General features: G+C 40.7%; 1 protein-coding gene and 1 long non-coding RNA gene across 6 annotated transcripts; one reads left to right on the top strand and one right to left on the bottom strand.

The window, feature by feature from the left end:
- Positions 1–4,555, bottom strand: LOC129407283 (uncharacterized). Of its 4 annotated transcripts, none has more exons than XR_008631476.1 (3): positions 4,437–4,555; positions 2,470–2,620; positions 1–838 (listed from the first exon to the last, which is right to left on the bottom strand). It is a non-coding gene; the product is annotated as an uncharacterized LOC129407283 (long non-coding RNA). The 4 variants fall into 4 exon arrangements; XR_008631473.1 differs by lacking the exon at positions 4,437–4,555 and adding an exon at positions 3,721–4,115; XR_008631474.1 differs by lacking the exon at positions 4,437–4,555 and adding an exon at positions 3,480–3,594.
- hic1 (hypermethylated in cancer 1) lies at positions 3,666–10,424 on the top strand. 2 transcript variants are annotated; one of them, XM_020928689.2, is made up of 2 exons: positions 3,666–3,802; positions 7,923–10,424. In XM_020928689.2, exon 2 carries the CDS (start codon positions 7,940–7,942, stop codon positions 10,118–10,120), a length of 2,181 nt encoding a protein of 726 aa, XP_020784348.1. In that variant the 5' UTR covers positions 3,666–3,802; positions 7,923–7,939; the 3' UTR covers positions 10,121–10,424. The 2 variants fall into 2 exon arrangements, with proteins under 2 accessions (XP_020784348.1, XP_055003896.1); XM_055147921.1 differs by lacking the exon at positions 3,666–3,802 and adding an exon at positions 4,678–4,860.
- Positions 10,425–11,026: the final 602 nt, after the last annotated feature.

Raw genomic sequence — 11,026 nt, 5'->3', positions numbered from 1 at the left:
TTAAAGGTTACTCAGTTTTTTATTGAGCAAGATATTAACAGTTATGCATAGCCTATCCAATATATTTTGTACACCATGTTCTAACTGAGGGTCCACCACCTGCTTCCATGTGTGTCTTCACTCTACAGAGTATGGCATTAAACTTATCTATCTCGCTGGAGACAGGCAGAAACAGTGGTAAGGTGACCCAGCTCAGAGCAAGAATGCATTAATTTCAAGGTATTTTCTTTGCAATAAAACTGTAAATTAAGTGCCAAAATATTTTAAAAGAGACAAAGCAATGACATCTCCATGGAAACAAGAAGAGGCAAATCCGGCATCAGAAAGATTACATAATGCAACAACTTTAAGAGGAAATTGATGGGCACGGTGGAATTTGCTGATAAGGGCCCTGTGTCACAAATGTGTGATAAGGTGCTCTATGTTACACCATCATTCATTCACTTCACTATTTATTACATTTTAAAAATATGATCCTCCTAAGTGACCTAAAACTTTGTCACATTTACATATATTTAGGCTTAGTGCAAAATGGTCTTTTTAAATTTTAAAAAGGAAAACTAGCCCTAACCCTTACAGACACACTTGCCATCAAAGCACTAAAGCACACAAACCAAGTTGGGTAAACCAGCTTTCAAGATAAGATGTGGAAGCCTGTGCTCTAAAGCTGTCTGAAAGCTGGTCATTATAATGAATTAGGAGCAGCGAGTATGCACGCGCGTGTGTGTGTGTTGAGCCTATACTGTTCAATCTTTGGTGACAATGGCAGTCTGAAGCTGGTGGGGTGTGTCTGGTATGATGAGTGGTCACAGCAGCATCTGGACAGACGTGGCCAAATCTACAGAGGGAAAGAAGACAGAGCAGACTGACACTTTATAATAACTGCATCTTAATTAGCCTAAATAAAGAATGAAACGACTTAATTCATGAATAAGTAGGTTATTAAGATTCAGGCTTAGTAACTACTTAATCAAGGGTTTAGGGTTAGAGGTTTAATTGCATAGTTGCTAAGCTTGAATCATTCTTAATAAACTATTTGTTCATTATAATTCAAGTCTTTTTCATGCATTATTAAGGTACGAATAAACTGTGGTTATTATAATGGAGAAATTGCTATTCAATAGTCACTTTATTTTACAATTATGTAAACCTTATCTTTAAAATAAAACAAATGAAAACCCCACAACTCTAACCTGGAGAAATGAGCAGACATATAATTTAAAGTATTATAGGATTGTCTCAGATTCAGTGTTTGATTTGCACTAGAATCTGTGTACCATTCTGACCAGGGCTGCCTTATCTCCAGCTCTGGTCCTATGCAGAGGATTGAGGATTTAGACACATGAAATTGGGATGGGCTCTTCGACTCATGTTTGCGGGCCTGTGGCAGGCAGCTTTAATTGAATCATTGCTTACAACCGGCAATTTGGAGGCTTTCTCAGTTCATTAGAAGTTCAGCGTTTCAGGTTTAGTGAGCTCCAGATTTTGGTATGTTAGATTGTGTTTGGACAAGCTGAGGTTTAATGTCCAGCCTCAGAGGACTGATTGATTAGTAAGATAAAGCCCATCTGGCAAAGAGGCATTCACAGTAACAAAAATATAAAACATAGTCAATACTAACTCAACAATTCAACAATCTGATATGCAGGGTAAATTTTGCTAAATAATATGGTGCTAAGCCACTATTATATCCGCAGCTGCCCTGGGGCAGACTGACTGAAGCAAGGCTGCCAGTCTGCTCCATCAGCCCCTCCGAACACCACCAATTACTCATACACACACCACTTTCATACTAGGCACTGCTTAGCTTCCGAAATTTGATGAGATCAGGCTTTGACAATGAGATTTGACTACAAAAAACTAACTACTGCCTACTTCTACATTCCCAATCCTACTATACTACTCCCGTTCTAATGCCAGAACTTACAGCTGACAACAAGGTCGCTCCAGGTATTCTGGACTTCTCAAATAGCTTTAAAACCTACACAATCAAGGAGTCCTCCTGACCAAACCTAGCTCAGGATCTGGACATTGGTCCCTGTGTGCATTGAGGCATCGATCAAATATAGGTCAGTATTCCCTGTGGGAAGAGTGGACAATAACACTCTTCCTTGATACTGTCAATAGCTTACTGCTGATATTAGCTATACACTATAAGAGTAGACATGGATGTATATTAGCATACATCCATGTCTACTATTATACTTCTCCAAATTGCCCACATAAGAATTGGAGTAAAACTTTAACACAAACAAACAAAATACATTGTAATGCATGTTCTTGAATAACCTCACCAACACAAAATGCCATAATATCCGCACAAAGCAGAGCTGTAGATTTAAAACTCATCATGCTGCACCTGGCAATGCACTAATGATATCACTGTGTCTCTTCCTGAATGGAAAAGACTATTTTGGAGCATGAATTGAGAGACATCCTTGATAGAGCATAATGTATTCTATGGCACACCTCAGTCTGCAGGGTTATCTGTGGTTCATCAGGGAACATGGAAGTCAGACAATAGCTTCCTCTGGGGGTCTTCAAGGTGTCCCCGGACAGCTTCAGCGGGACCGACGCACCTTGACCTCCAAAATAAGACCCATGATATGAGCACTGGCAGCTGCAGCGGGACAAAAAACAAACAGGAACCGGTCACAAGTTTAATCTGAGCTGTAATGTTAAAATAATGGTCTACATTCATATCTGTCTACAGTCTTTCACCACACGCCCATCACAAAGGGTGAAAGGATCTCATTGGTTGATAAAGTACATACAAATATCATGCTACATTAAATAAGTAATACAAGCCAGCACATCTGTTTTTATTTTTATGTTTTTTATATATATATATATATATATATATATATATATATATATATATATATATATATATATATATATATATATATATATATATATATATATATATATATATATATATATTTTTTTTTTTATAAGCTCTATTGTGACTTTTATGGTGGAGGGTCTACCACCTGCTTGTCTCCATGGTGATTGTGATACGGCATTAAATCTATCTTTCTCTTCTATCTTTCTCTGTGGATACAAGCGACTGACAGCACCAGGTCTAGATAGAGATGGTTAGCTGACCCGCATTCAGTAAGAATGCATATTTTCAGTATTACACCTGTAACTGAATACTGTAAATGCAAAAGAAAATAATGCCATACCGTGGAACATTCCAGGCTTAGCTACAAGCAAGTAGCTGACCCTCCACCAGAAAGTTACATAGTTTACCTTTAACAGAGAGATGGTAGGTGTAAAATAAATAAATAAATAAATACATAAATAAATAAAAATAAAAAATTAACAACAATCTGCAGATCGAAGTATACATTATATTTTTTGTGAAAATGCTCTGTCCGTCCTGTAAAAGTGCAAAATAAAAAAAAAGAAAAATACATGAAAAATAATTTAATAAATAAAAGAAGAAGAAGAAAGAAAGAAATACATTTCCGTACAGATCACAAATTACAGCAGTGGCTCAGGGGAGTGGGACTCTCTTCTAAACGCCATTGGGTGTCGCTGTGCGAGCGAATTCTCAGCATGCAGAACTTCAGCAATCCGAAGTGTCAGATTTTCGCCAACACGTGAGTCGAACCCCAGATTATGACCAAGGTCTGAAAGGGGGATCCTGAGGGAAAACCAGGTCCGCACGGCGAGATTACGTGGAAGAATATTCTGAGGAAGCGATAGACTCACCGAGGAGACAGCGGGAAGTTTACAAGGGGTATGTCGAGAAGGACCGCAGTGATACGGCCAGATCACCAGACATGAATCCGAGGTAAACGAGTGAGTGTAAGCTTCAAAACTAAAACCTAGTACGCAACTACAGCTGTTGGAAGTAACATTTCTAACCATTCACAAGGTCTGTCATTTACGCATAATCTAAACGTTGTCAGTATTGGATGGAGAGACTGTCTTCTGCGTAACCGAACGACCATACAAGTTATAGCCCGTTATAATATGTTTTTGATCAACATACTGTATTTTATACCCTACACAAGCTTTTTCTTAATGATGGATATGGTCAGTGCTTTTAATGTGAAACTCCAAATGAGTCTAACCGTTGCGTCTGTGGTTTTACGTTGGACACTAGAGGTCAGGTGCATCAGGTGTGATCATAGACTCTTGTGAGTGTTACACAAGAAAGAAAGTACGTGAATCACTATTTCAATATAAGAAAATGTAGGCTACGTAAAGTTGGGTGACAATTTGAAATAATAATAATAATAATAATAATAATAATAATAGTCAGTGTCCTCTATTGAATTCGAAACCGTCAGAAATGTTTGCCCTAAAAGATCATAAATATGCAAGCCTATGAACATATGCATTCAATATGTGCCTGTCTCTTTAAGACGATGTGTTGAGAAGTTCGAGTCGGGGTCACATGAAGTTCCTGCCCTCGATTTTACCTTTTAGTTTTATTATGGACTGACATCACACGGGGCTCGAAAACACTTAAGACATATAAAGACACCATTATCATCCCAATGCGCGTTTTACTCAAAAATAGCTAAGAAAATTAGTTGAGAAAAAAAATGTTAGAGGAAACTGATGCTGGTCAAAGCACGTATTTTTATAGGAGTGGATGAGAAAGTGGAGAGGAGGGGCAGTGACAAGGAGAGAGGTGGGTGGGAGGACGGGCCGTAAGAGCGACAAGAAATTCATATCAATTAATAAGATAAAAAAAAAGCGCTGGCAGACGCGCTCGGAAAACTGGCATGGTTTTTGGAGGCTGGCAGTTAAAGCTCAAACGTCAGATATGAGTTCTGGAGAGTGCTGAGATGATCATTAAGGGAGACTTGGAGCGTATGGCAGAAGACATCGGGCATGCAGGTAAGAGGCTCTCGCGCTTTACGCACAGCCGGGACGCAGACACTGGGACACGGTGAGGGCTCCAGGCGTGTCCGCTAGACTTAGCTTAAACACACTAACATGCTGGGGATTTTTAAACAGATAAAAATTAAACACATCTCCATACTCCATCTCCGAACGGGCTCGCCTAATTATTTGCAAGTTTTACATAAACTATTTTTGTGCGTTATTTATCGTGCAGGCCCTGTTAAATTAAATTACCAAAAGCAATTTAAAACGTGATGGAAATCCGCCTAGTCTAATAAAACTAGGCCTAATCAATCATTTCTGATGATGGTTTTGTTTTTGCCTAATTAAACTCAAATAGCCTCATAAAAAGAAATTACAGAAGTTGCAAACGTTAAATATTGAAATGTCATTATTGTGGAAAGAATTTTATAAATCGTATGAACGACCAACGATTTTTACAAATGCTGAATACATTGTTTTGCTTTTACATGTGTTGCTTAAAGCCTAAAGGCAATCACAAAACCTAATTAAAGTAGACGCTCGTGGTGCTGCTGACAGCCCAGTATTGGAACCATCTGTGAGATACACCTTGTTTTAAAGCACTATTTCTGGATGTGATTTAGGACCTCACTCTCCGACAGAGATAAGGGCAGCTTTAGGAAAAGATGAAGCCACTCGTGAACTTTTTACTACAACAATATGTGGAGAATAAAATAGATTAAAGACAGGCGTTGTGTCATTGCCCGACACACTCACTCTGCAATGCTTTGCGCTTTTCTTGCAATGGGCCATGAAGTTACAGCTATGGGCGTTTGATAAACTTGGACAAACAGACAAGCAAACTTTTAGTTTAAAAAAAAAAATCACGCCTGGTAACCTGAGTTAAAAATATAGGCTTATCCTAAATTTTATTTACTATTATTTACTTAGGGATCACAGTGCATCACGCTCGCGTTAACTTAGAAAAGTCTTTACACGATCAAAATATCAAATACTTTTTGTCTTTATAAAACTCTCTGTAATTCTCCGCTCATTAAGAGAGAGTCAGAAAGGGGAAAGGGCAAATAGGTCCACTGTAATTAACGAAGAACAGTGGCTATTGAGCCTTGTCTGTTCTAACGGGACCACATATGATCGGAGTTGATACTTGGTATTATTAAATACAGATACGATTTTTTGCTAATAAAGCACACAACGAAGGCACAGTACATTGTAAGTGTAAAGCTAAAAACTGTACACAATGCGCCCAGTGTGCAGTTCCAAAAGAAACATACACGTGCTGTGTGCACAGTTCTTTTGTAGGGACATTTTATGGCATATTTAACGCATAATGAATTTATATTCGTAATAGAGGAAAATCTGTGCAGATTGTACTCCACAAATACATGATATATATGTGTATATATGTTTTTTTTTTTGTTTTTTTTTTTTGTTTTTTATTAGTCTACAAACTATTCTACCTAACAGGATGCCCTGGAGTAAAATAAAATCGGTCAACTGTAATGACATATGGTGACATTTTGTAGTGTCTTAAATCAAGGTCACATCTGTTTAAGTGTTAGATTAAAATCTGTTAAGGTGACAAAAATGGCAGAATGCATTCTAAGTCATTTTTGAATGATCTTTTTTATTAAAAAAATAAAATAATATATATATATATATATATATATATATATATGTATATATATTTCAGTGTGTTTTATCATTGCAGTGACTGAATCAAGAGTAAAATAACAAATGATTTCAGTTAAGCGGTATCACTGTTTTCATGCAGTGAACGGTTACTGTTAATCAGACTAAACAACATAAAGCAGCGGACAACTTTCAGTGACTTATCCAAAGTTCATGACCTCTTCATATCACACTCACTCCTAAACATATTTGGCCTGATTAACACCAATATTTACTGCAGCATATGTTAAATGAGTAATCAAACGCAGACACATATCTGAATTTAAAACACTTAACATGATGCGTGGGGACAAGATGAAGCCTGAACTCATCTCAACCTACCACGTAGCTGCCTGTTTATCCAACCTCCTCCACTTTACATGTTATAAATCAATGGAAATATATGGAAATATTTTTAATAGAACATGGCCTAAATCTCTGGCTAAAAATAAAATACATAACAACAATTTGATTTGCAAGTATAAGGCAAGAAACAAGACACAAATTCTTCAGTATTTTTTACAGTCACTGTCAGTGTGAGGATTGGACTTTCCAGTGTGTACCAATCTACTGTATCTTTGAGTGTATCTATGAATCAAGTAAACAAGAAGTAGATAGAATGATGTCAGGAAGGCATGATCAGACAGCTGACATGGACATTGTTTAGTTGCTTGTTTCCCTTGAGTGCGACCAAATCCTTCAACATGCTAAATCTTATAAATAAATTGTCTAGTTGAGATGCTAATTTAATAACAAAATGCTGTGTGATGTGGTATATATTTGGCCTGATAAAACAATTATAGTTGAGGGTAGTTCCATTTATTGTGTGTGTGTACTCAATATTACTGGAGTATATAATCTATTTCTGATTTACATTGTGGCCATCTGACGTTCCTTATATGACTCAGAAAGAGTCCTTTCTTTTTGGAAATGTCCTTTGCACACAGTTATAGGTTACCTGGTATACATAACACTCTGGGAAACATAAAAAATTAGAGCATATTTTTTTTAAAACAATGTTCAATATTTTACCAAGTGTAAACAAGTATGTGCCTTTTTTAAAGTCACTTTCTACAGAGGAAGTTGATGCAATAAAATGTCTGATAATGAGAAAACCATTGCATCCACTCACCTTTCATAAAAGTTCACATTACTGCGCAGTTTCCACATACAGTACAAATTGTATATCCTATCAGAGGAAGAACAACCACACTGACTGCAGCACTTATTTTAACAATATTTTAAGATGATTAAGATGAAGGTGTATACATAATCAAAATGTATACCTGATCATAACTGTTTTGATCGTCCTGAGGAATGACAGTTTTGACTGAATTGCTCATTGCATTCCTGTGCGCTGTGGAGCTGACCTTTGTGACATTGACACATTTCTATTGTTACAGGTGCTGGACTGAAGACGATGCTGGATGCCATGGAAGTTCCAAGTCATGCGAGGGATCTTCTCCTGCAGCTCAACAGCCAGCGCACCAAGGGCTTTCTGTGCGATGTCATCATTGTGGTGCAGAACGCACTCTTCCGAGCTCACAAGAACATTTTGGCTGCCAGCAGCCACTACTTGAAATCACTAGTGGTGCATGACAATCTCATCAACCTCGACCATGAGATGGTGAGTCCAGGGGTCTTCAGGGTCATTCTGGACTATATATACACTGGCCGTCTTAGTGAAGGGGACCCCACCTCTCCATCTGAACCCAGTCTAGGGGCTGTGCTAGCCGCAGCTAGCTACCTACAGCTCCTTGACTTAGTGGCCTTGTGTAAAAAGAAGCTAAAAAGGAATAGCAAGTATCTGCCCCGTCCAAGTCCAGCATTTCTGCCCTATCCTAAGATGGGTCCTAGTATGGGGTTGAGTGGCCGCTATCGCGTTTCTACTCCTGTCATTCAGCCATGTCCTCCAGGAGGAATGGTAAACAGCCTTGGCCCTCGACCACCTCCACTAGAGGAGCTTGTTCCACATCGCCTGGGCATCCACACAGGAGAACTGTATGCCCCCACTTCCACACAGCCATCTCAGGTGTTTCCTTCCTCTCCCAGCGGCCTGCCTGCTCCATTGGGCCTACGCTCAGCCCACCCAGACACAAACTGCTCCCCAATGTTCGGCCTGGACCTCACCAAGAAAAGCCCTAGCTCACAGTCGCAGCACACGCCCACCCAGTCCCATCTGGTTAGCTCTCACAATGAGGAGGAGAGAGATGGCACTTTGAGCGGACACACCAGCCCCATGCGTGGAATCAATGGACAAGCCTCCTTTCCATCAGATAAACTAGAGCCCAGTGACCAGACAGGCACTCTCTCTCCCCCTCCTTTCCCCCATCTAAACCAGCCTCTGGGCCCCCACCTGCCTCATCTGCACCGCTCCACTTCCCAAGCCAATGAGCGCTTCCCATGTCCATCCAGCCCTGGTACCCCGACAGAGGGGGCAGAGACTGGCAGAGAGATGGGCAACATCTACCGTTGGGTCAAACATGAGCCTGTTTCATATCCAGGTGAAGATGAAGATGAGGAGGATGATGATGAAGCAGGTGAAAATGGAGAGCAGCATCACAGCCATCACAAAGTGGGAGAGGAGAGTGAAGGAGCAGAGGACAAGAGTGGCTCAGGGACTGAGGAGACAGGCAGCAGTGAAGGCCGTCCCTCTCCAACAGGACCTATGGGCAGGTTCCACATGCCTTATGAGCCCGAGAGCTTTGGGGACAATCTGTATGTTTGCATTCCCTGTGATAAAGGCTTCCCCAGCTCAGAGCAGCTCAATGCACACGTGGAGACACACACAGAAGAAGAGCTGTACAGCAATTCCGTTGGAGACATGGTGAACGGCAATAACAGCTGCACCAAAAACAATAGCAGTAATATGAATGGCTATGCAGGTCTCAATAACAGCAGTTTGTCTCACCTGGAGAATAAGTCCAGTCAAGGAGCAGGGGGCATAGGAGATATGATTCGACCCTATCGCTGCTCCTCCTGTGATAAGTCCTACAAAGACCCTGCCACTTTGAGACAACATGAGAAGACCCACTGGCTAACCAGGCCCTACCCGTGCAGTATTTGTGGCAAGAAGTTCACGCAGCGCGGCACCATGACTCGCCATATGCGCAGCCATCTGGGCCTGAAGCCCTTTGCCTGTGACTCCTGTGGCATGAGGTTTACCAGGCAGTACAGGCTCACCGAGCACATGAGGATTCACTCCGGGGAGAAGCCCTATGAATGCCAGGTCTGTGGGGGGAAGTTTGCCCAACAGCGTAACCTTATCAGCCACATGAAGATGCACAGCAGTGGGGGGGCAGCAGGGGGTCTCACTGTGGATGGCAAACTGAAGCTGGACTTTCCTGAGGGTATTTATCCCCTGACTAAATACACAGCAGAGCACCTGGGGCTGAAGCAGGAGAAGGCCAGTGAGCTCCTCCTACAGGCGCAGCAGCAGCTAGTGGCCGATGCAAAGGCCTTAGAGAGTCTGTATCCCCTGTCCAAACTGGCCTCAGAGCACCTCGGACTACCCCCGGACAAGATGGATGTGCTGGGACCACCACTGCCCCCTCAGGCCATCTCTGACAATCGCACCATCGACCGCTTCTCCCCCAGTTAAGACCTTACTCAAAGGACTTCAACATTAGTAAGTCTTCATACACAGCAGTATTGTGACACTGTTCACCTCAGTATTTTGTACACCTCAGACTCAGGCCTGACGCCTGTTGGCCTGCCAGTGCACACCCCACCATAGGTGCCTTTATGTGTATCTAGTGTAACTAAACTTTTACTGCATAAGCACTGTGCCTTTCAATGACCAAAGAACACTTTTCATGCTCATGTACAGTGTGCAGCAAAGACCACTATTCCAGCAATTGAGCCAAAGCAACAGGTTGAAAACCAAAATAAAGTTGTCCTATTTATTTTTGTATGATGATATAATCCAAAGATCAAATATGTTTTGCTTGTGTACATTTAAATACTTTGTCTAGCCTATGCAAAATCCTAAGCACATCAGCATTTGTGTCCAGAATATAACATTTGCCAAATATCTGGACCTAAAAAGAAAATGTGTTGTTATTAATATTGTAATGTTTGAATTTGGGTACTAGTCCTGAGTGTAAAGCCTTTTTGGCAGTTGAGGTAAAAGACAAAACAAATTACCAGCATTTTATTTCTCCTTTTATTTTGTCACTCACAGCTTTTTTTTTCAGTCTCACACTTAGTTTAACCTTCCTTAAGCTAAAGTTTCCTTTGAATTTTAACTACAACCACAACCCCTTTTGACGTTAGTGATGTGGCAATCAGAGCAGTGACCCAATAGCTGTGGCATTATGGTCCACAGCCAACAGATGACATAAAACCTCTGCACATGATGACAGCAGATTCTTCATAGGCTGCAGACCATGCATGGGTGTTGCCCCTGCCATTGTTAATATCCACCATTAGCTGTGTCCAGGAAACTCAGTGCCTAGAGAACAGAAGCAGTTTATTGGTTAATCAGTGCGAGTGTGGTCAGATCATG

This window comes from Boleophthalmus pectinirostris, unplaced genomic scaffold (assembly GCF_026225935.1).
Source record: "Boleophthalmus pectinirostris isolate CB_2022bp ecotype Guang Dong unplaced genomic scaffold, ASM2622593v1 HiC_scaffold_9, whole genome shotgun sequence".
Classification (NCBI taxonomy): domain Eukaryota; kingdom Metazoa; phylum Chordata; class Actinopteri; order Gobiiformes; family Gobiidae; genus Boleophthalmus; species Boleophthalmus pectinirostris.
Note: the sequence above shows the minus strand (reverse complement) of the source record. Positions and strands in the feature narration are given on the sequence as shown.